Source organism: Mytilus edulis, chromosome 2 (assembly GCF_963676685.1).
Source record: "Mytilus edulis chromosome 2, xbMytEdul2.2, whole genome shotgun sequence".
NCBI lineage: Eukaryota > Metazoa > Mollusca > Bivalvia > Mytilida > Mytilidae > Mytilus > Mytilus edulis.
The window spans coordinates 39,930,171-39,956,651 of NC_092345.1; the positions used below are offsets into that span (position 1 = coordinate 39,930,171).

General features: G+C 32.6%; 1 protein-coding gene and 1 long non-coding RNA gene across 2 annotated transcripts in view; both read left to right on the plus strand.

Annotated features, from left to right (window-relative positions):
* The window catches only part of LOC139510159 (protein C-mannosyl-transferase DPY19L1-like), a 306,322-nt gene that overhangs the window by 159,674 nt on the left and 120,167 nt on the right, over positions 1-26,481 (plus strand). The window contains exons 15-16 of the mRNA XM_071296510.1: positions 10,965-11,026; positions 18,675-18,702. Coding sequence (XP_071152611.1) covers positions 10,965-11,026; positions 18,675-18,702 — 90 coding nt within the window. The remainder of the gene's footprint in view (positions 1-10,964; positions 11,027-18,674; positions 18,703-26,481) is intronic.
* On the plus strand, positions 3,343-5,089 carry LOC139510167 (uncharacterized). Its single transcript, XR_011661847.1, has 2 exons — positions 3,343-4,437; positions 4,879-5,089. It is a non-coding gene; the product is annotated as an uncharacterized lncRNA (long non-coding RNA).

A 26,481-nucleotide genomic window follows, 5' to 3' on the forward strand; every position in this document is an offset into this window, starting at 1 on the left:
AGGAAGGTTTGGATTGATTTTGGAAGGTTTGGTTCCAACAGTTTAGGAATTAGGGGCAAAAAAAAGGTCCAAATAAGCATTATTCTTGGTTTTCGCACAATAACTTTAGTATAAGTATATAGAAATCAAAGAAATTTATACACAAGGTTTATGAACACAAAAGGAAGGTATGGATTGATTTTGGTAGTTGAGGTCCCTACAGTTTAGAAATTAGGGGCCAAAAAGGGGCCCAAATAAGCATTTTCTTGGTTTTCGCACCATAACTTTAGTATAAGTAAAAAGAAATCTATGAAATTTAAACACAAGGTTTATGACCATAAAAGGAAGGTTGGGATTGATTTTGGGAAAAATTGAATAATTGGGGTTCTTTGATATGCCGAATCTAACTGTGTATGTAGATTCTTAATTTTTGGTCCCATTTTCAAATTGGTCTATATTAAGGTCCAAAGGGTCCAAAATTAAACTAAGTTTGATTTTAACAAAAATTCAATTCTTGGGGTTCTTTGATATGCTGAATCTAAACATGTACTTAGATTTTTTATTATGGGCCCAGTTTTCAAGTTGGTCCAAATCGTGGTCCAAAATTAAACTTTGTTTGATTTCAACAAAAATTGAATCCTTGGGGTTCTTTGATATGCTGAATCTAAACCTGTATTTTTAATTTTGATTATAGGCCAAGTTTTCAAGTTGGTCCAAATTGCGGTCAAAATTAAACTTTGTTTGATTTCAACAAAAATTGTATATAAGGGGTTCTTTGATATATGCCTAATCTAACCATGTATTTAGATTTTTTATGTTTGGGCCCGGTTATCAGATTGGTCCACATTGAGGTCTAAAGGGTCCAAAATTGAACTTTATTTGATTTCCTAAAAAATTGAATTCTTGGGGTTCTTTGATATGCTGAATCTAATCATGTATTTAGGTTTTGGATATTGGACCATAATAGGTAATGTCCAATTTTCAATTTAAAGTTTTTAAGTTTAAGTTCTTAGACCACATTCATTATGTGTCAGAAACCTGTGTTGTGTCAACTATTCAATCACAATCCAAATTCAGAGCTGTATCAAGCTTGAATGTTGTGTCCATACTTGCCCCAATGTTCAGGGTTCGAACTCTGCAGTCGTATAAAGCTGCGCCCTGTGGAGCATCTGGTTTTAGCCTGCTTTGTACATTATGTACACATTCCCTAGACCCGTATCTTAAATGAAATGATATATAGTTATACTTCTTTTATAGATTTTAGTTAACAAATCTCGTTTCGAATATAAATCGTATTGCTTACATGAAATCTTATCTCATATCTAAACACAGCTGGTTTCAATGTTTGACTCTAATTAAAATAACTACGCATATATTGAAAGTAAATATTAGCAGCTTGTTATTGCAAGTATCTTGCGTCATTATAAATTATGCATTCTATGTAACATATAACAACTTTAAGGTCAATTAATAAGCTTTTGCGCATGTATATGAAAGGTGGCCATGGAAAGAACAGATTGTATTCCGAATAACATCTTGTGTTCTGAAAGACTACGGACATCTCCAATATATACTGCGTAAACCCTCGAAGGTTTACGCAATAACGTGGTAACTGATGATTAATCTTGGATGCAAACAAATCCACATCATGTGGTCCAAATAAACTATTAATAATATGAAAAATATTTTCATTTAATTTCCACTCAATGTCCACATTTATTGACTGTGATAGGCGGTCTGCCTCTATATTTGTAACTCCAGGCAAATAAAAGCAGTTACCCAGATTTTTCTTTTTATACACCAATTCCACAATTCTTTAGTTAACGTGTTTAACTTCAAAATGCGACCACCAATTTTGTTAATGTACACTAGGTTGTGTTGCTACTAACTATCCAATTACTTGTGCAAATTCATGTATTGTAACCTCTTTCTTTAAAATTAATCAGAACATAATTTTGCAATGTTATCTGCCTTTTCCTCTGTCATTGTGAGTGAATTAATCCCAAATCCCCAAAATACAATAATTTGAGTAGGCTGAAGTACAGATTTATGAATATATCGAGATAATCCAACAATTTTACCAAGTCAGTTATATTCTTTTGACATTCAGCATAAGTTTTGCTCACAAGTAAACTATTATTAATGTATGGTGTATTACAATGCCCTTTACTCCTCAATTTAGAAAAAAAAACTTTAAAATTTTTGGTAAAATTTTTTGGAGCTGTTGTTAAACCATTTGGCAAACAAGTATATTCATACAAAACATTATTCCAAAAAAAATCTTAATTATTTTCTGTAATTTTTGTCAACCTTCACAGAATAATTGGCATCTTTTAAATCAACAGATCCAAACCAGCAATTTTTTGAAATGCTTGTCACAGCATTTTTTAAAGTTTCCATTTTGAAATGAATATGTTCAATATCAAGATTTAACTGTTTTAGATATAAAATAACTCTATAAGTACCATCTTTCTTAGGTCTCACAAAAATATTTGAAACATATTGATCCTCAGTTTGAGTTACAGGTTGAATTACTCTTTTTGTTATAATAAACTTATTTATTTCTTGTTGCATATATTTATTTTCTATAGCATAAAAGAAGTGGGTGTGATTTGTTATTCTGTGTAGGTATATTTTCAAATTCTAGCTTATAACCTTTGATTATGTCTAAAATCCAATAATCAGAAGTTAATTCTTTCTAACGATATAAAAAAAACAATGATATTTTTCCTCCAATAAAATTGTTTGGAAACTTTTGTAATTTTTCACCAGATACATGTATATCAAGTAATTGATCATTTGTACTTACATCACTTGCAGATACAACATGATCTACTTTTGGTCTTTCTTTTTGTTTGGTACATGTGCCTTAAGCTTGCCACCATCAGTTTTGCGTTTTTTCTTTCAAAATTTATGAGATGATCCACCTCACCCTCTGGTGGATTGATGAAATCCAGTTGATTTCCCATGGCCAACTTTCACCATTTCTTTTCTTTTTAACCGGATTTTTGTGACAAAAATGTCTGTTATTGATTTGGGGATGTACAGCGGGCGGGCGGGCGGGTCAAATGTTGTCCGTGCATTAACTCATGAACTGTTCAACCAAAGCTTTTAAAATTTTAATATGTTAACTTGTTACTGACAACTAAATGAAGGTCAAGTTCAATAATGGCGATTTTGACTTTGACCGTTCAGGAGTTATGGTTCTTGAAAGATTGAAAAATGGAGTTTCCAGTCGTGTTCGTGCATTTACGCATGAACTGTTCTACCAAAGCTTACCAAACTTTAATATGTTGTTACCGATGACAAAATGGAGGTCAAGTTCAATAATGACGATTTTGACTTTTACGGTTCATGATTTATGGTTCTTGAAAGATTGAAAAATGGTGTTTCCAGTCGTGTCTGTGCATTTTCTCATAAACCATTCAATCAAAGCTTTTGAAATTTTTATATGTTGTTACTGATGACAAAATAGAGGTCAAGTTTAATAATGACAATTTTGACTTTTACCGTTCAGGAGTTATGGTTCTTGAAAGATCGTAAAATGGCGTTTCCACCCATCCCTAGATTTTCCATGCAGTTCAACTGTTTCCATGATAAAATGATGGAAAATGATGGAAATTTTGTTTTTTTCCATGAGTTTCCATGGAATTTCATGGAAAAATAATTCATGTCAGATGGAAAACTTATATGTGTTACTTATTCCATCATTTTCCATGATAAGATGGAAAACTTTCCATGGAATTCCATGGAAAAAATACTTTTTGGATGGAAAATGGGATGGAAAGTAGACTAATAAAACTTTGTAGATAGAAAAGAGGATGGAAAGTGGACTTAGAATATTTTTGAGATGGAAAAGAGGATGGAATCTTGACTTAGAATATTTTTAACATGGAAAAATTATAGAATCTTAACTTAGAATATTTTTGAGATGGAAAGTCATGGAAAAAATGTACACAAATTACATACATTAATTCTTTATCATCAATTAGACAGTGAAAGAAATGTTAAGTGCCATCTGGTTTTCATTGGTCTTTGTGTAGAAGACAGGAAATGATATGACCATACAGTGTGAGGCCAAATGTAGGGTAGAACATGGATTTATACATTTTTGTGCAATTATTATTACTTAAAACATAAAAATGGTAAATAAACAATAAATGGACAATCTTTTATTAAAATATATATAAAATATCCAAGATTTTGGTAAATAACAGTATTCAATTGTGACTCTTTTAAAAGAAATCAGATAACTCCTCATACATCCCCCAACACATTGAAAATTTGAACTTGCAATGGATATGCAGGCAACAAATAAAGATGTCTTCTCTCCTGAACAAAATGCAAAATTTATATTGGACTTAGATTAAATAGTTCCAAATAGTTCTTGACATCGAATAGTGCAGATTTATTCTCTGATGACTTGCATTGACTGTTGGATTTAGAGCATATTTTTTGGTAAGTACACTGAATTAGATTCTACCATTTTAAGTGTGTGCAAGCTCCTTTAGTTCAACAAAAAAAACATCATGAAAACACCTATAGTAGATTTTTCACTTATAATTATAATGATTGGGTATTAAGACAAGACAAACTGTATATGGTGTATTATAATAACTAATAATCCACTAATGAAGTAATTTGGTTATAAAATTTAAGATCCGTTGAAATTGGTTGCCAATGAGAAATAGATCCATAAAAGTAAAAAAAAGTGTATCTTTACAGCAAACTGCAGATCAACACTAAGTTCTAAATATATGGAAAATACCAATGAAGACATTTATATACAATAATTATGGAAAAAAATATTTAGGACAAAGACTAAAGTTGTTAACCATTATTAATAATGCCATTATTTAAAGAATATCTCTTTATTTATAACAGTAAAATTATTTTTAGGTATCATGAGGAAGAAATGAAACTCCAATAAAATGGTTAATGCTGTTCTACAAGATGGATCTACTGAAGCCTGGTGCTGACATAAGTGACATTTATAACCTTAATTTCTTGATATAAAGGCAGTGCAAACATATACCAGTATTGAAAGTTTTTCTTGTTTGTTGTATTTATTATAATACATTAAATAAGTTTGAATTAAAGGTTAAAATGATGTTTGAGTCTATTGCTTATTACTGACCATTGTAAGACTCAAAAGACCTTACCAAACCGAAAAAAGCATGGCACCTAGTTTTTTTTATCTTCATTATTACAGATATTGTTAAACAGGGTATATTGTCAAAAGGTTAATTTGAGCAATTCATTTCAAAAGGAAATGATGGAAATATTTCCATGGAATTCCATGGAAAAAAGAAATTCTATGTAATATATTTCCATGGAATTCCATGGAAAAACTTCATGGAAAATATTTTCCATGGAATTCCATGGAAAATGTTTCAGATGGAAATATTATTAATTTCTTTTTTCTCTTTTTATTTTCAATGGATTTCCATGGAAAACAGGTTCCAATACTCCATGGAATTCATGGGAAAATATTCCATGGAATTCCATGCAGTTTTCCATGATAGATGATGGAAAATCTAGGGATGGGCATTCACGTTGTTGCATTTACTAATGAACCATTCAATCTAAGCTTTTCAAATTTTAATATGTTGATACTGACTACAAAATGGAGATCAAATTTGATATTGATGATTTTCACTTTCAGCATTCATCAGTTATGGTTCTTGTGATATTGCCAGGACACAAATAAATGTTAATAAATCCGGTTTGCTGTCGTTGTGGCAGCCTCTTGTTTCTTTTATATTGTCTCAAAATAACATTTCTGTAACAGGTGTTGTATCATCACACAACGCTTTATATTGTGGCTGTATGTCACCTTTAATAAAACTTCTTCGTCTGAAAGTTATTTCACTCAAAGATGCTTGCAGCATTTGGTAAGTATCCTTACATGGAACAGTGTAAGATTGCATCTCTTGTATTGTTATTTAGACTAAGGTTGTTGGTTTGATGATTTTTCTAGAAACATGTACATCATGGGACAATCTGCCTTTGATAGCAAATTCTGTAAGAGTTGCAACTTAACATCAACATCTTTATTTCTTGTTGTCATTTGTCTCCAAATGCCTACAATTATTATTAATTTATTGATTACATGTATTTATAGTTACATAATCTTGACCTAAAAATAGTTTATGTATAAATGTATTTTATATTTCTATTTTTGATTATGTTGAACCAATACTAAATAATAGTATTTTAAAAGTTTTATGATACCTAAAATCAGAGACATTTTTACCCATTTACATTCTGTAATATATATGTCTGCTCAGCTCTGCTGAAAAAACATTATTTTATATCTTCATTTATTTCTGTGATTTTTTTTTAGATTTTAGATTTGTTTTTTCAATAGTCGGGACCTACATCACCCTTACAGCACCACCTGACACCTGACTAAGGTGTTACAGGGTTTCAAATATATAACAACAAAAGACTGTTGTTTTATCAAGATTTACTATCTCTCTCTCTTTTCTCTCTCTCTCTCTCTCTCTCTCTCTCTCTCTCTCTCTCTCTCTCTCTCTCTCTCTCTCTCTCTCTCTCTCTCTCTCTCTCTCTCTCACACACACACACAAACTCACTCACTCACTCACTCTTTCTTTCTTTCTCTCTTATTTCACATTCTATTCATATAGAAATATCTATAGATTATTTAATAGAAAAAAAAGGTTTACATGTGCTATGCATATATTACATGTTGTATGCTCTGTACCATAAATAGGTCAAATGATATATATTGATACAAATTTGGTTGTTTGATTACCATTCAGGATAAATAATTAGCCTAGGGGCCCAAAGTTTTTCAAGTTCAAAAACTTTGTTGTATTTTCTTGCTGTATATAACTCTTAAGTTATAAAAGTTTTTCAATCTATTTTTGAATTCAATTGCATTTGGAAGCTTTTCTGCTAGCTTGCATTTATAGATTGCCAAAAATTACAAGAAAAGATAATGACTTGTATATCTCGAAGGTCAGATGTCATCCGAATTTCTGCAAGATTTAGTTTGTACTTGTGAGGGGAAATCTGTGTTTTCAAAGGGTTGCATTTGCTTCGACAAAATCTATCATGTACAGATGTATGCCCATGTCAGGCAAATGACATATGTCAAAATGTAAATAATCGTCTGGTTGCAGTTAGAAACATTGATGACGACGAAGATGAGGATGTATAAGATTTCATTTTTCTGTATGTTGTGATTTCCCCTCACAAGTACAAACTAAATCTTGCAGAAATTCGGATGACATCTGACCTTCGAGATATACAAGTCATTATCTTTTCTTGTAATTTTAAATAACAACGCTATTTCGATGAGGCTTCTCCTTCTCTTTCCAATGATAAAAAATATAGCCGTGTGTTATTCCGTTAAGGCAAATTGATAAAATTTGTTGATTGGGCACCCTACTATTAACTAGACCTAATCACAAACTGATACATTGTTGAAGCCGCCGCCGTAAACAGCATATCTAATGTCTCACTTTTTGACCCCGTCAAGGCGAGACAAAAACAAGAACATGACAAGTTTACTGGCGCAGTAACATTGGTACAGTTAACTTTAATATGAGAATATTATTAATAACTTCAACACATTACTATAAACATGAATGTGTCGCACTATCATTTTCTATGTTCAGTGGACCGTGAAATTGGGGTCAAAACTCTAATTTGACATAAGAAATTAGAAAGATCATATCATAAGAAACATGTGTACAAAGTTTCAAGTTGATAAGACTTCACCTTCATCAAAAACTACCTTGACCAAAAACTTTAACATGCAACAGGACATATCGACATATGTACCAACGAGCTGACATAATAATGAACGAACGCACAGACTGAGAAACATAATGCCCCTAAATGGATAACAAGAGTGCACACGCTGAAATGTCTCGCCTTCTATACTAATCATTGATATTATGTTGATAGTTTTAAGTATAAAGCTAAGCTTTATAACAACTGTACCATAAACTTAACATTAACCAAGATAACTAAACAAAGACCAATGAACCTTGAAAATGAGGTCAAGGTCAGATGAACCATGCCAGGCAGACATGTACAGCTAACAATGCTTCTATACAACATATATAGTTGACCTATTACTTATAGTTTAAGAAAAATAGACCAAAACACAAAAACTTAACACTGTGCAATGAACCATGAAAATGAGGTCAAATAAAACCTGTTTGACTGACATAAAGATCATAAAATATTTCCATACACCAAATATAGTTGACCTATGGCATATAGTATTAGATAAGAAGACCAAAACTCAAAAACTTAACTTTGACCACTTAACCATGAAAATGAGGTCAAGGTCACATGACATCTGCCCGCTAGACATGTACACCTTACAATCATTCCATACAACAAATATAGTAGATCTATTGCATATAGTATGAGAACAACAGACCAAAACACAAAAATTTAACTATAACCACTGAACCATGAAAATGAGGTCAAGGTCAGATGACACCTGCCAGTTGGTTCACCTTACAGTCCTTCCATTCACCGAATATACTAGCCCTATTGCTTATAGTATCTGAGATAGGGACTTGACCACCAAAACTTAACCTTGTTCACTGATCCATGAAATGAGGTCGAGGTCAAGTGAAAACTGTCTGACAGACATGAGGACCTTGCAAGGTACGCACATATCAAATATAGTTATCCTATTACTTATAATAAGAGAAAATTCAACATTACAAAAAATTTGAACTTTTTTTTTAAGTGGTCACTGAACCATGAAAATGAGGTCAAGGACATTGGACATGTGTCTGACGGAAACTTCGTAACATGAGGCATCTATATACAAAGTATGAAGCATCCAGGTCTTCCACCTTCTAAAATATAAAGCTTTTAAGAAGTGAGCTAACACCGCCGCGGACGTAGCCGCCCCCGGATGACTATCCCTATGTCGAGCTTTCTGCAACAAAAGTTGCAGGCTCGACAAAAATCATCATTTCATGGGCAATTACTCCAAATTAGGTTGTCTGATCTGTCTGAATATTTCCTCACTGATAGTCACCCTTTGTTAAATTTTACACCATGTCAGTTTTTGAGATATGTCATTAAACAGCTGCACCATGAGTGCATGATACGCCTGTCTCTTAATAAAAGAATTTAGTTCAACAACTTCTCAATGTCATATCAGAAATTCATGAAAAACTAAAGGGAGGTTATCTTAATAGTTATAAACCAGTAATCATAGTTTCATGATAACTGCTTCAAGTATTGTCACAAACACGTGCCCCCCTCCCCCCTGTTCAGGTCACCAAAAAAATAATTTAACATAATTTTATTGCTTCTGAATCTTTTTATCTAGAGCGGAAATGAATCACAGCTTCTTAAACTGGTTGTTAATTAATACCAGCGTCCACATGCGTGATTTATGACAACTTATCGATGGGTGTGTAAATATTGACACAGATGTGTTTTTTAATGTCTCTTTGCAATTTTTTTTATGTTAAACACATTTATGTTGATTGGAATAGTACAAATCTTTCTTGGTGTATAATGCAATACAGATTAGGATCGATTACCTGGTGAAACTTTTGATCTGTGTATTTAAAGAATACGTATTTTATTTTTGTCCATCTGATGAGTTAAGCCTTTGTCAACTGATTTTTATAGTTCGTTCTTATGTTGTCACTGTTATAGCAATGCTCTTCAACTTTGTACTTTATTTGGCCTTTTCGACTTTTTTGGAATCGAGTGTCACTGATGAGTCTTTTGTAGACGAAATGCACGTCTGGCGTATATACAAAATTTAGTCCTGGTATCTTTGATGAGTTTATATACCACTGTCCCAGGTTAGGGGATGCTTGGGATCCCTCTAACATGTTTAATCCCGCCACATTATTTATGTATGTGCCTGTCCCAAGTCAGGAGCCTGTAATTCAGTGGTTGTTGTTTGTTAATGTGTTACATATTTGTTTTCTTGTTTGAATTGTTTTACATTGTCATATCGGGGCCTTTTATAGCTGACTATGCGGTGTGGGCTTTGCTCATTGTTGAAGGCTGTACGGTGACCTATAGTTGTTTAAAATGTCTGTGTCATTGTGGTCTCTTGTGGACAGTTGTCTCATTGGCAATCATACCACATCTTCTTTTTTATACATGTATATTTATTTGTGTATCTCTTTCATTCCAAAATACAGCACTTACAATAACATATCATGTGAATTTATGTTTTTTTCTATTCAAAATTGTCTTTTTGTGAATCTTATTAGCAATATATTAAACTTGCATATTTTCAACAACATAAATTATGGTTCATACGCTTTCCCATTTCAACTAGAATGGGATTCCAGCTTCAGACAGTTATCCCGATTGAGATCTCAGCTTTAGAAAGTTCTGATTGGGATCTCAGCTTCAGACAGTTATCTCGATTGGGATCCCAGTGTCCAATATTTATCCTGTTCCATCTAGACTGGAATCCCGGCTTCAGACAGTTATCCCGAATGGGATCCCAGTTTCAGATATAATGATCCCGAATGGGATCCCGACTCCAGATGCTTATCCTGGCCTATCCCGACAATTTCACCAGGATTTCATTGGGATTCCGATGGATCCCGTTTTCGTTTTCTCTTGGGTTGTAAAAGCATTTTTTGGTTTTTATGACTTCAACTAAAATATTTTTTTGTGGGTTTTTTTATGTGCTGAATATAACTATTTTGTTAGATTTTGGATATCAGACCATACTAGGTACATTAAATGTCCATTTCAAATTTTAAGATCTTTGACCTCATTTATTTTGTGTCAGCATTACCTGTATTATGTCAAATATTTTATCACAATCCAAATTCAGACAGTCAAGCTTAGATATTGTGTCTAAACTTGCCTCAACTGTTAAGGCTTCGAGCTTTGCAGTCATATCAGGCTGTGTTCGTCGAAGCATTTTTTTTTAAATAGGTTACAATGAGAGTAAGCAAATCTGACACAAGACAATTATGTTAACTGATTTATATTTTTAGTTACTTAAAGAGGAATATTTAGCATGGAAGAGTCCATCCTCTTATGATATGCAGGCAGACAGGTATGTAATAACAGTTTTTCATTACTTCAAATTTTGATCTTTACCAATAACTATTTTAACTTGTTCAATAGATATAGAAAGATGTGGTCTGAGTGCCAATGAGACAACTCTCCATCCAAGTCACAACTTATAAAAGTAAACCATTATAGGTCAAGGTACAGTCCTCAACATGTCATGTTACGATGGGAACCACACACTTAAGAACATTTTACCGTTTAGAAAGACCCAATAAATTTTAAAATATCATTTATCAACACCTTAAGAAACACAATCATCCTATTAAATATCTTACAGTACAACCTAAAGAAGTAGTAAATAAGCATTCTGTGGAATCTCATTCAAAGTATGTACGATCACGGAAAATTAATTAAATTGGAATAAAATATTACAGACAGTGTATCTTGTTGGTCTTCATCATACTCCCATTAGTACAGCAATTAAGTTACTGTAAAATCTGTATGGCCTCAAATATTCATCCTCCATTTGTCTCTGGTATGCAAGACACTGCTAATGCAATATCTGAAAAGATGGAAGAAGAAAAAATGAGAGATTTACAACAACAAAGAGATAAAATTAAAAGGATAAAAAGATACGCTGGGAAAATCCTGATGTTATTAACAATCAATCTGACTGTATACTATGATGCTATTTATTCTGGCATTGGGAAGACCCCTTTTCAACCAGCAACCCAGTGTGCTTATACAGTTGCTGAAAATGAAACTAATAAACATAGCATTATAAACACATTACCAAAATCTAAACTTGTTCGAATACAAAGCATACAGTTACAGACCTTCTAAAATTCAGACTGACCACAGGCACAATACACGCACAGTCAATGCATGATTAACGCACAATACACGCACGATGAGCGTTTCACAGAGGATTAACGAAAAGTGAATGATGAATGATGCACGCACAATACATGTACGATGAATGATGAAACACACGATACTTGCACGATGAATGATAAATGATACACGCATGATTCACGCACAGTGAATGATTAATTGACGAATAAATGATAAGCACTTAATACACAATTCTCAAACCCATTTTTAGCTCACCTGGCCCAAAGAGCAAATCTGACATGGGATAAAATTGTTTTTCAGGTCAAGATCTATCTGCCCTGAAATTTTCAGATGAATCAGACAACCCGTTGTTGGGTTGCTGCCCCTGAATAGGTATTTTAAGGAAATTTTGCTGTTTTGGTTATTATCTTGAATATTATTATAGATAGAGATAAACTGTAAACAGCAATAATGTTCAGCAAAGTAAGATTTACAAATAAGTCAACATGACCGAAATGGTCAATTGACCCCGTAAGGAGTTATTGTCCTTTTCTAGTCAATTATTAAAAATTTTCATAAAATTTGTAAATTTTTATTAACATTTTCCCCTGAAACTACTGGGCCAAGTTCATTATAGATAGAGATAATTGTAAGCAGCAAGACTGTTTAGTAAAGTAAGATGTACAAACACATCACCATCACCAAAACACAATTTTGTCATGAATCCATCTGCTTCCATTGTTTAATATTCACATAGACCAAGGTGAGCGACACAGGCTCTTTAGAGCCTCTAGTTTATCCCATGAAGATGAAAACTAGCGACTTATTATTTTCACTAAATAACCCCTCAAATTAGCCTTAGTCGGTATTAGCATGGAAGTAATATTTAGAAGGAATAACAACGACTAATTAGCATGTATTTATAGCATGCTGAGCTCTGTACTAAAGTCATACGATTTCATCCAATTATAGTCTCAGCGGTAAGACGCCTTTGGTTACTACAACAAATGGAAGTTTTTAACGACCTTGACTGGCTATACAGCCCTTGCACGGTCGGTTGGTTACTATCTGCGTTACCGCGGTTGTAAAAGGCATCTGGAATTTCTTATCAGTCACGTGGTTTTATCGAGTCCGGTAATTATAGCGCACCTGTGGGAAATCCCTAGTTTATTAATAACAAGGTAGCGCTGTATCACATAGAATATCTACCTTTAGAAAGAAATCGAATGGTGAAAAAAACTTGAAAAACGGACGAGAATTGTTCAAATTACAGCAGTTTAACATGGAAAATTGTATTTAATTTAGCATATTTTTGCGTTTTACCGTTTGTTTTAAACTGTTCTAAAAGTATTTTCCGGTTAAAAGCGGATCCCGAGTTAAACAGTTAAATACCGATGAATCGATCAGGTTTCACATGATGTTTAACAAAATAATGTAGGCAAATGTAGGCATAGATTTTTTTACTGTTGAAATGTGCAAAGTTTATCGAGATTGAATGAAATAATATTTACTTTCAAGTATTCTAAATTTATGCATATGTCATAAATGTCATTGATTGCATTATTGAAACTGGACAACTAAAACGGGGATAATATTTTCGTAAATATATATTTAAAAAGTGTTTATTGTGGAATGCTTGTATTAATATAATAAGCTATACAGCAAAAAATATAACAAACCGATGAAATGGGCTAGCATCTATCTGTCTTACGGTAAATTCATTTTGACACAAATTAGTTTATGTATCAAGAACTTAAAATGAAGGATAGAACCGTTTAGAATTGTTAATAATTTAATTGACTATAAATACACGAGAGATTTAGATTTTTCGTATTTAATAAAGGGTGTCCAAACGTATTTTTTGTACAGTCATCTTCTTAACTTTATACGGAAATGGTTTTTTAATTGTCTGTAAATTTTAAAATTGAAATGACACAACTTTGTTCTCCAATTTTGTATGTGATAGCTGTCGGTTTTAACTATTAAGTTCAAACTAACCAAAAATAGGGGAAAATTGGACTAAAATAAAAATTGAACGAATGACTCTTTTCGGCAGCGTACATCAACGGAATGTAACGAATGGACTATTTGGGTTACTTCGCATGTATATTCGACAAAAACTTGTCTGTTCGTAGTTCTCCGTGAACACGAAAATGACCGATAAGTGTTAGTGATTTGATCGATCACATGCGGAGAATAAACTTCCATGCCAGATATTGAACCAATTAACGAGTTATTGAAAGATGGGCGGTAACGCAGATGAAACCTTTGAAGTGACGACGATGTTATTCCTTCCAATATTACCAGATTACTTCCATGGTATTAGTCATTTATACATGATTCAAATCCTACCATTGGCATGTTAATAAGGCTCTCAAAGAAAAAAGCACTGATAAATTGTCATAGAAGCATTTTTTTTAGACCACTAATGGTCTATATATAAGCAGTTACATTTATTTCATGTTTGAAACGGTGCAAATTTTTAATTTCATTTGACTTCTACCAAAAGAAGCATTGTAGCAAGTGAGAAGAATAATTGTGGTCGTAGGCCAGAAACACGAATATAATTGAATTTAACAGAAAGGAAACAAATATCTGACTTTGGAAAAAGGGAGAGGGCTTTTGATACCTTTTATGTAATTCTCCATACATAATATCTTTTACAAAAAATCATCCTACAACAGTTCACAAGCTGTATATGCCCGCGATTTCGGGTGTGTTCTAGTTATAAATAAATAAGGGTATCGCATAAAAATATTAATTACAGGCCAGTTTTTACTAAATATAAGAAAAGAAAACTTTATTAATCGGCACAGGGTGCATGCGGATAAATTAGTGGCCGCATTATTTATGACAGTATTTTCTAGGGTCGAACTGTTCAGTACAATTGAAAATAAAGCACGCGGTCGAGAAACCAACGTTTTAAGATGTCGATCATAATCTTATCATTGATGCCGGACGACAACTAATAGAATCGAATTTGGAGGACAAAGCCCAAGCTTTTCTGGCAAAACACCCGTTGACATTTCTCGGACGCCCTGCCATTTTTATCGCGAAAATCTCGGCATTTTTCTGACTTATTAATATCTGTCAAACTGAAAATTAAGTGAGACTGTAACCCATTAAGTGATTGGCTTCACCTGATAGCTTTGGTGTCATACACATTGTTAATTAACACCAATAACCTGTACTAGATGTCATCAGAGACATATATACACTAACCAAACACTTACATATTTTCTAAAACATAATTATGGTTGATACGTTTTCCCGTTTCAACTAGACTGGGATCCCAGCTTCAGACAGTTATCCCGATTGGGATCCCAGCTTTAAACAGTTCGGATTGGGATCCCAGCTTCAGACAGTTACCCGGACTGGGATCCCAGTGTCCGATATTTATCCCGTTTTATCTAGACTGGAATCCTGGCTTCAGACAGTTATCCCGAATGGGATCCCAGTTTCAGATATTTATCCAGAATGGGATCCCGACTCCAGATGCTTATCCCGGCTTATCCCGACAATTTCACCGGGATTTCATTGGGATCCCGATGGATCCCATTTTCGTTTTCTCTTGGAGAGAGACTTTTAAGACACAATATATAAATACAAACATATTTTTACTCATTTACATTTAATATTTTTACAGTGTCCATCTATACTAAATGAATATAAAACGTCTTTTCTTCAAGAACTAGTGAAATAAAATGCCGTTTCTTTTCAATGAAATATTGTTGATGTTTTTTGCAACTATTACAGCAACATTGTCGTTTTTGTATAAAAATATAAATTTTTCGCTATCTGATAATCATAGGTTAAAATGTTCATTAAAACGTTTGGCTTAATATGTTTGCATTAAATCTACATATAGTGGGCATTTTAAAAGGACATGAAGTTCATCTTTAATATTAGAGCTACAACACATGTCATCTCGTGGACTTCTTTTCTTCATACCTTCCAGTTTCTATTTTTAGTGGAGCTACCCCACATCTAAATCTTGCAAAAGCACTTTTGTGTTTAATTGACAGAATATTTTTTACAAATATCAGTTGGTCAACAGTATATTTTAAGCCCATTACGCTCAGTTAAGTAGACATTCCAATTTTAACTGTTCTGTCGTAGAAACGTCATTATGTTATTGTTTGTACATATAACATGTATCATTATATTAAAATGTGTCAGTCCCAGTCAAGATTCACTGAATAAACACGAAATACTTAGACGATAAATAAATTTTACACAAAAAAGTCATCAATCTGTATGAACGTTATGTACGATGAAGTTAATTAAGAGTTCACATAAAAGTAAGTATGAATGTAAATTTTATTCAAATTCGAAACATATATATATATATATACATACACTATAACAGATAAAATATAAGCTTTGATGAGCTCTATCATATAAAAACCATAATTAATGAACCTACACGATTAGAGATTGATGAATGCACGTTACATGTTTAAGAATGAAAGATTGATGAACGAACATTACACGATTAAGAATGAATGATTGATGAGCGCATGATACACGGTTAAGAATGAATGAACGATGCATGCACATTACACGGAAAACACACGGAATGATGAACGCACAATTGGTACACGTACAATACATGCACGCAACGGGCACAATACACGATGAACGCACACAGAGAAATGGTCAGTTTGAATTTAAGGAGGTCTGTAGTACGGATGTAGGCGATCATGCTGGTCCGTGCATGGCAAATATTAACATGCAAGACAGTAAAGGTAATGAAGAGCGGTGGGCAAGAAAGTGTTTGAGGAACTACAAAAGAGGATTGATTAGAAGTAAATGAAGTAACAACTGACCCAGACAGCAGTGCTTACAGAGCTGCGTGAGTAGCTGTAAGCACTGCAGAGTTTATTTCAGGAAGGATTAACTTCAACAACCCCCATCCATTTTTTGACACTAGACAAGTAGCATCTAACCATAGAAAATTTGTAACTAATCTATCCACAGTTTTTGACATTATGATGGCTGGGTTAAAGGTGCAAAGAACCTGACTACAAAGTTTGTTTGCTTCTGACATGTTAGCCTGTTGCCAGGCAGAATTCGTACAGGCTAATATAAGATATCACAAATCCCCTGATGTAATGAAATCAAACTTTCATATGTTTCCGATGCCATGGTGGGCTGTTATTGTATATATATATATATATATATGCAGTGCAGGCGATTTGGTGTCACGATATCACAGTAGCATTTTTGGGTTGATGTTTAGACGAGTTGTATACACATTATGTACACAGCCATGTATCACCATCATTGATGGCGATCCGATGGATACATCTGTTGTAGAGTTGTCGCTGACTCAGACGTACTTATAAATATAATTATTTTCTGTGACCGTATATTACATTAATTTGTAGGATCCTTTACTATAGATAATTTAGCTGATCTGTAACAATAACATCTTCATACCTTATATATCATGTACTGTAGTATGCCGCTAGATTAAAACTGACGAGGAAAGGTAACACACGGCCAGCGAAAGCTCTTTTTTTTGAGAGCCCAGGTGGTCGTGTGGTCTAGCGGGACGGCTGCAGTGCAGGCGATTTGGTGTCACGATATCACAGTAGCATGGATTCGAATCCCGGCGAGGGAAGAACCAAAAATTTGCGAAAGCAAATTTACAGATCTAACATTGTTGGGTTGATGTTTAGTCGAGTTATATATATATATAGTGACAACTCTACAACAGATTGACTCATCGGATTACATGGCTGCCAGTGTGCATTCTGTTTTAAAAAAATCTGAAAAATTGTTTACCTTTTTTTCTTTTTCAATGGTGACATACTTTTCTTTAAAATGGCCCATAAAGACTAATTCATGCAGAACCAATATCTAACTAATGGGTTAAATTGAAGGTCACCTGAAAACTGATCCTAGTGAATAATTCGTCAGTAATGTTTCTTGATTATTTTGACAAACTGAACCAAATAAGCTGCTTAAAGCAAATTATTATTCCATTTCACTTGTGTTAATAGATGAACAAAACAAAATCATATTCAATATCTTGTAGCTAATACCCCTATAAAATAGCAAAAATGACGAGATCTATAATAAGGGCTGAAATTGTCAGTTGACTCATTATTTTAGTTCTAACTCTTGAATGACAATCTTTTTTTGCCTACTATTTTCAAAATATAAAAGATAGACAGGTTCGAGAACACATTTATTTCGTATTGCATGTCTCTAAGGCAATAAATGATAATTTAAAAAAATCCCATCTGTGCTTTCTCATTAATATTTAAAGTGTGTTGTACTACTTTTGGGAAAAAATTATATCAAAATTATAATAAACTTCATCGGCTCTAACTCAAAATATGGACAGTTTTATGTTGAGGGGGTCTTGAAATCTTTTTACAGCTTCTGAATGCTAATTTTTTACATTTTAAAGATTTTTAATTACTACTTTATTTTAGAATTCCATTTTTTTTACAGTGAAATGTAACCCCCCCCCCCCCCCTTCTTGCTTTTTTAGGTCTAAAACACGTAGAAAAAAAATTTGGAATGGCCATAAAAAAAAATAGCACGGAAAACACTGTTCATACTATGTACTATATTCGAAACTCTGTTTCTGGACCAAATAGCTTTAATCACAAAATGATCAGCAACAAGTATCGCCAAAGTAGTGAGTAGACTATATAGGAGTGATTGCCCTTAGATGTTAATTTTATTTTACCCTCTCGTGTGGTTTTGGCAAAAACTTAAGAAGATAGAGAGAAAAACTTAAAACAGAAAGATCAACAATGAATTAATTTGTGTCATTTAATTCTATTTTTTTCTACATAATTGACCATTGTTCAAGGTTATATTATATGTTTTAATTACAGAAATATGAGACTGAAGCCTAATGCTGAGGTAAGGCCTTAGAAGTATTTTTTTTAAGGAAAAAATCCCTAAATATATTGTAACTGATTAACACATGCAGGGTTATCTTTATATGCCCTTGCTGTAGCTGAGGGGGGTGGGGGTGGAGGTGGGGTGTAAGTACAACCATTTTCCGTCTGTACCTATGTCCATACGTCCCAATGTTGGTTTCTGTTCTCTAACATTAGTTTGCCTCAACCAAATGTTATAAACTTATACACTATGTTTGTTATCACAAAATACATATTAGGTTTTAATTTTTGTGGCATCACTTAAACTGTTCTAGAGTTTTCCCTCTTTAAAAACTTTCTTTTACTTTAATTTGCCTCAACCAAATGCTATGAAACTTATAAACAATGCTTATTATCACAAAATACTGATCAATGACCTTTACGATGAAAAAAAAGCTTTTGTTTTTATAGTTTCCGTTCTCTGACTTTAATTTGCCTCAACTAAATGCAATGAAACATATACATGTTTACCACAAAACACAGATCAAGTTTGAATTTTGGTGGCGTCACCTTTACCATTCTAGAGATGGGCAAAGTCAAAATAAATGGTTCCTTGCATATATAGCAATATTTATGAACCATGCTGATCATTTGATTGGATAAATTGTTTCCAAATGATGTCGTTTGATGTGGAGAATATTCCTGCAAAACATCCTCGGAAAATCTCAAGTATTAAAAAAATTATGTGTAAAAAAGATGCCAAAATTGTCAGGAGTGCAACACTTTTTTGTGACATTTTGAGAAAATACTTTTTTTTTCAAGACACAGCAAATTGTTTTATGGAGTGATATGACTTAAATTCTCATTTGTTTTAAAACTGTTATATCTTAGTGATGATTTTAGCTCAAAATGAAGCTTTTCCATTGAGCCATTTTGATACAGATGTGTTTTGAAAAAAAGTTGTGTCAAGAGTGCAACACAAAAATTAGTATTACTGAGGAATAGAATGATTTTAGCTCAAATGACTTGCACCTTAACAAAAACAAAAGTCAATACTGTAAATAAAAAAATATGTCCTTTCTAGAATGAATAGTTCATTTACCTGATTATTGATATAAATAATGTGTGAGAGTCAAGTAAATAAGGCCTTCCTATGGGTGTCAGGAGTGCAACTTTGAAGTTTAAAGACTCAGACTGAAAAAATACAAAAGCCAATATATGGTTCTGTTTTTTTTTTCAAAAGATACTATACTTGATACAAGATTGCACTCAAAGAGTAGTCTGATAGACAAGGAATTTTTCTTTTAGAACTATTTCTTTGATGTCAGGAGTACAACAGTTTTAAAATTACATTTTCTTGGACTTAAATTTTAAGATAATCTCAGCTCCTAGTATCTGTTTTTGCATCTAAACATGTTTTATAACTATTTAGGTTTCTTGTAGGAGTTATAATAAATTCTTAAAGGTAAATTTATAAGCAGGACTTATAGGCGAGTGACTTTAACCATACAATTAAATTTTTAATGCACTTACCTAACACATGGTTAAATTATATATCATTTTAAAGCTACACATCTGTACTATCTGTTTTGCCCGGTCGTAAAATAATCGTACGGTGCAATTTCCGTCAAATCAAGATCAAAGGCCAAGGACGAATAAGTGCATATTTTCTAAGATTGCATAATAAGACTTTTATATACTAAATTCACATATACCAACTTTTAACAAAAAGATTAACAGTCGTTAATCAAATGCATTTTTAAATATTTAAAGCGCGTTTTTGATAAACAGCACATGTTTCCTGAAATTCGAGTAAAAGTTAACAAAATGTGTGAAAACTCAAATTTCTCTTTCTGATGCAGCTTCTAATCACTTATAAAACTAAGTGAAACCCTGTAATGACTATCAAAGAAGTTTTTGACATCATAAATGTCCTAAAATTATGCTTACTTCTAATCAAAGAGCAAATCATAACAACTCATACAGTTGCCCAAAATACCGCCATCTGCGAAAAAAATAGCTTTTAAGCATTTCTTTCTATTTAAATATTGTATGTGGTCAATATAAGATTTAATTAACAAATTATTAAGAATCTGAAAAATTTAAAGTAAAAAATTATGTTCGCGAATCATTCTATTGCTTGAAATAAAGGGGGCGAAACTAAGAGATTGCAACCTGCATTGTAACTACCAGACTGAAATAAACATCTTTTGACTTTCTAATTGTTTGATTTGTAGCTTCATTATGAATATTGATGTAGTGAAAAGACCCTTTTTTTAAATGTGAACCATAAAAAAGAAATTGAAAGTTTAGACAAAAATAGATAAAAAATAAATTGATAAAAATTGAAATTTCAAGGAATTAAAAAACCGGTAAACACATTATAAAATTTGACTTCTTGAATGCTTAAATTGCGTTGTTCATTATTTAAATGCATTAATTCATCAAATAAGAATAATTTTGAAGAGCAACAACAAGTTTTACGACAAAAGAGATGAGCATAAATCAAACCATAAAAACACTCCTTACTACCAAATTATAAACTTTTCATTTATATGTAGCAACATAATAATAACGCCTGCATATACTACTACTAAAGGAGGAGACCGATTTCATTGAGCTTCAACTCCTCTGAAACAAAAACAAATCTGAAATATTTATGATAAGACGTATAAATGTAGGGTTTTGTATTTCCTTAATTTGTCTTTACATGCTGAGTCGACGTATTGCCCGCGAAATTAAATAAAACTCTTTATTTAAACACTTGCCCAATGTTAACTCGATTTCGCGGCATCTTATTGTGGAGTATATATCTCCAAGTTGATACAATATTCCAGAACTAACATTTGCTATCACGATTTTCGTGATAGTGCGTAACTGCTCACAATGAAGATATTAAATAAAGGCAACTATAGTATAACGCTATTCAATAGTCATCAATCGATTTACTAGTAACTGAAACAAATCCGGGTCACAAACTTAAACAGAGGAAAACGCATCAACTATAAGAGGAACACAACGATAGAACAGAAACACTGAACGGCTACAAAAACAAACGCCAACATACAAAGAAACTGATTATTCGATACCAACTGCTATATGCCTGACTTGGTACAGGACATTTGAAGAAAATGGTGGTTTGAACATGGTTTTAAACCAAAGTTGAAATCATTCCTTTGAAAATTTTATGGACGCCACTACGAGTTGGTTGACATTTATGAAATATCTGTTCCGCCAGATGACGACTGATCAGTCCCAATCGACGTAGCCAAAATAACGTCATCTCTGCCTTGAATGTTACCTACCGAAGAGGGCTTGACACCGAGTAAGAAATTACATGAGCCACAAGACGGATGTCACATGTGGAACATGATTTGCCTACCCTTTGGGAGTTCTCCTCCCTGATATTGACAATTAGCGATGTGTTATCTTAACATAGAATAACAAAATGATCGCTATTTGCAGGTGGCAGATTTTTTGGCAAATGCAAACACTTCAATAGAAGGCTGTTCTATGAACAATAATCAATAATTGCATCTTAGAATTACACAACAAATATTCCATGACCTTAAACATATACATTTATATATTTTTTAGCAAACAAATATCGATTCCCCAAGAAATATTTTGCTTTTGGAACAATTTTTCCTTTTTTTAGGATTTGTGATAATTTTCAATTTTCTGGAAATATTGCGCATCTAACCTCTTATTTTTTGTTTGATTTGAAAATAATGTATCATATTAAATAAAGTTCATATGATATTTTGAAAAATTTTATGGTACAAGAATTAGAAAATGGCTTTTTATTTAGTAATCTCAAAAATTAGAATGTTTATTCATGACCTTTGACCTTGATTTAACAGAAAATGCACCGTACGATTTGTTTACGACCGGGCAAAACAGAAAGTTTAGATTATTAACTTTCGAATGATATATTATTCAGCCGTGTGTTAGATAGGTGCATTAAAGTCGTTAACTAAGCGTCTTTTTGAAATAAGTCACTCGCCTTTTTTTTTGTCACAAGCAAACATATTTTGATGCTTAATTTTCATATTATTTTTAAATTATGGAAACTAATTGTCTTAAATTTTGTCATTTGATTAGGAAATAACCATATTTCAATTTAGAAGTTTTAGAATGGTTTCATGTTATACTTATTGAATTATTAGGTCTTTCCACCTTTCCGTGGAAAGACCTATTGAATTTGTTCTGATTATTAGGTCTTTCCACCTTTCCGTGGAAAGACCTATTGAATTTGTTCTGATTATTATTATTTTTTTTTTTTTTTTTTTTCCGCCTAATTTTTTTCTTGCGTAGTATTGATGTTTCAAAAGATGTCGCTTAGATATTTGGAATATGATATCGTAAAGTGTATGCGCTTTTACAACTGACAACTGCGTAACCAAATACTTTGCGTTGTAAGAGTTATCTCCCCAAACACTATTTTTCTTGTGGCCACTACTCCTTCGCAACCGTAAAAGATTACGACAAATTTATTTTACCAAATTGCTCGTTACATCTTCAGGATTAGGCAATTCATTTGGACCGAAGCTTTCCAGAGACTCCATATGAGAGTTATTTCCCCTTATGTAAATGATATAAGTAATATGCATTTCTAACTGGTAAACCATAAGTGATAGAGACCTAGGGTCTTCAGATTTGAGGTCCTTGGTCCGAAAAAATGAAAATGAGGTCAAGGTCAAAGGTCAAGGTCATATTCTAAATTTTGATATTTGCTTATTTTCACTGATTTTCAAATACCGTATGAAATATCGACAAATAATTTTTCATAAATTGTTATTTGCGACATGTCCTTACTTGTATATTTTGGTTGAAAGGGTGCGCAAATAATAAATGGGAGTTTTTGCCCATCTTGTATTTAGGTTTACCCGTAAAGTGATATTACTCTTTAACCAAGCATATTAAAGACATTAGGTCTTTTGATTTAAGATCCTTGGTTTGTGACCTTGAAATTGAGGTCAAGGTCATTGGTTAATAGGACGTTCTAGATTTTGACCTTTGCTTTAAATTGATATTAATACATCATAAAGCCATAGGAACTAACATTTTAAACTGATTTTTCATATTTCCATATCAAAATAGATCTTTACTAGTGGAAAGACCTTCAATTGTTCTCTGAACAATTGGTTTTTAATTATTATTATTATTATTAAGTCTTTCCACTTTTCTGTGGAAAGACCTATTGAATTTGTTCTGATTATTATTAGGTCTTTCCACCTTTCCGTGGAAAGACCTATTGAATTTGTTCTGATTATTAGGTCTTTCCACCTTTCCGTGGAAAGACCTATTGTATTTGTTCTGATTATTATTTTTTTTTTTTTTTTCTTCCGCCTAAATTTTTTTCTTGCGTAGTATTGATGTTTCAAAAGATGTCGCTTAGATAATTGGAATATACGTTGTAAGAGTTATCTCCCCAAACACTGTTTTTCTTGTGGCCACTACTCCTTCGCAACCGTTAAAGATTACGACAAATTTATTTTACCAAATTGCTTGCTACATCTTCAGGATTAGGTTATTCATTTGGACCGAAGCTTTACGGAGACTCCATATGAGAGTTATTCTCCCTTTTCCATTTAATTAAGTGATATGCATTTCTAAATGGTAAACCATAAGTGATAAAGACATAGGGTCTTTAGATTTGAGGTCCTTGGTCCAAAAAAATATAAATGAGGTCAAGGTCAAAGGTCAAGGTCATATTCTAAATTTTGATTTTGGCTTATTTTCATTTATTTTCAAATACCTTATGACATATCGACAAATAATTTTTCATTAATTGTTATATGCGACATGTCCTTACTTGTATATTTTGGTTAAAAGGGTGCGCAGACAATAAATGGGAGTTTTTGCCCATCTTACATTTAGAATTACGTGTAAAGTGATATTACTCATAAACCAAACATATTAAAGACCTAGGGTCTTTTGATTTAAGGTCCTTGGTTTGTGACCTTGAAATTGAGGTCAAGGTCATAGGTTAATATGACGTTCTAGATTTTGACCTTTGCTTTAAACTCATATAAATACACCATAAAGCCATAGGAACTAACATTTTAAACTGATTTTTCATATTTCAATATCAAAATAGATCTTTACTAGTGGAAAGACCTACAATTGTTCTCTGAACAATTGGTTTTTAATTATTATTATTATTTTTTTTTTTTTTTTTCTTCCGCCTAATTTTTTTTCTTGCGTATTATTGATGTTTCAAAAGATGTCGCTTAGATATTTGGAATATGGTATCGTATAGTTTATACGCTTTAAAAATTTACAACTGTGTAACAAAATACTTTACGTTGTAAGAGTTATCTCCCCAAACACTGTTTTTCTTGTGGCCACTACTCCTTCGCAACCGTTAAAGATTACGACAAATTTATTTTACCAAATTGCTCGTTACATCTTCAGGATTAGGATATTCATTTGGACCGAAGCTTTACGGAGACTCCATATGAGAGTTATTCCCCCTTTTCCCTTAAATTAAGTGATATGCATTTCTAAATGGTAAACCATAAGTGATAAAGACATAGGGTCTTTAGATTTGGGGTCCTTGGTCGAAAATAATAAAAATGAGGTCAAGGTCAAAGGTCAAGGTCATATTCTAAATTTTGATTTTGGCTTATTTTCATTTATTTTCAAATACCTTATGACATATCGACAAATAATTTTTCATAAATTGTTAGTTGCGACATGTCCTTACTTGTATATTTTGATTGAAAGGGTGCGCAGACAATAAATAGGAGTTTTTGCCCATCTTACATTTAGAATTACGCGTAAAGTGATATTACTAATAAACCAAACATATTAAAGACCTTGGGTCTTTTGATTTAGGGTCCTTGGTTTGTGAACTTGAAATTGAGGTCAAGGTCATAGGTTAATATGACGTTCTAGATTTTGACCTTTGCTTTAAATTCATATAAATACATCATACAGCCATAGGAACTAACATTTTAAACTGATTTTTAATATTTCAATATCAAAAAAGATCTTTTCTAGTGGAAAGACCTACAATTGTTCTCTGAACAATTGGTTTTTAATTATAATTGTTATTACAAACAATTAATTGTGTTGCACTCCTGACATGAATTTACCATAACAGCACATTTTAGAAGTAGAAATTGAGAAAAACACTGAAAGAATATCCAAATCTGAAGGACAATCTAGACAAATATAAATAAAGAAAGAAAAAAGAAAACAAAACAATGTAACACTTAATTCAAAAGACTTTGATCAGAATTAAAACACATATAAGAAAAAGAAAACAAAACAGAGAAAGTTCACAGGCGACGAAAATGAAGAAGAAAATTGACATTGGCTAAAAAAAGTTGCAAACCAGCAGAAAGTTGTCCAGTCATGTAACAAAAGTTCAGATGCACTAACAATACCTAGAGAAATCAGAAAGAGAAGTCAAAGAAAAAGACATTATCTGCCTGACCATCAAAAATCTTGTGCTAAAACAATTGAGCACATAATATCCACAGCTGCACCAAGATGGTTGTCAGAGTTAACGAGAACTGACGGCAGCTGTGTGCAAGAAATTGATGAGTCTTAAACATGTTGAAGTATAAACAAAGTTGAGGAACTCCTTAAAGATCTAAAAACTTTGAAAAGAAAATGACATTTTCAAAGAGTTCCTTAGTTGTAAGTCTAAGTGTTTTCATGTAGCCTCTATTCCTTTTGAAAAGGTCAATTTCTTTTCATGTTTCCAGATCTATTTAGGGTCTCTCAACTTTATTTCCACTTAATCACCCTTCAATTTCTAGCACACTTTCATCAGTACTGATTAGGTCTTACAACTACCTTGATG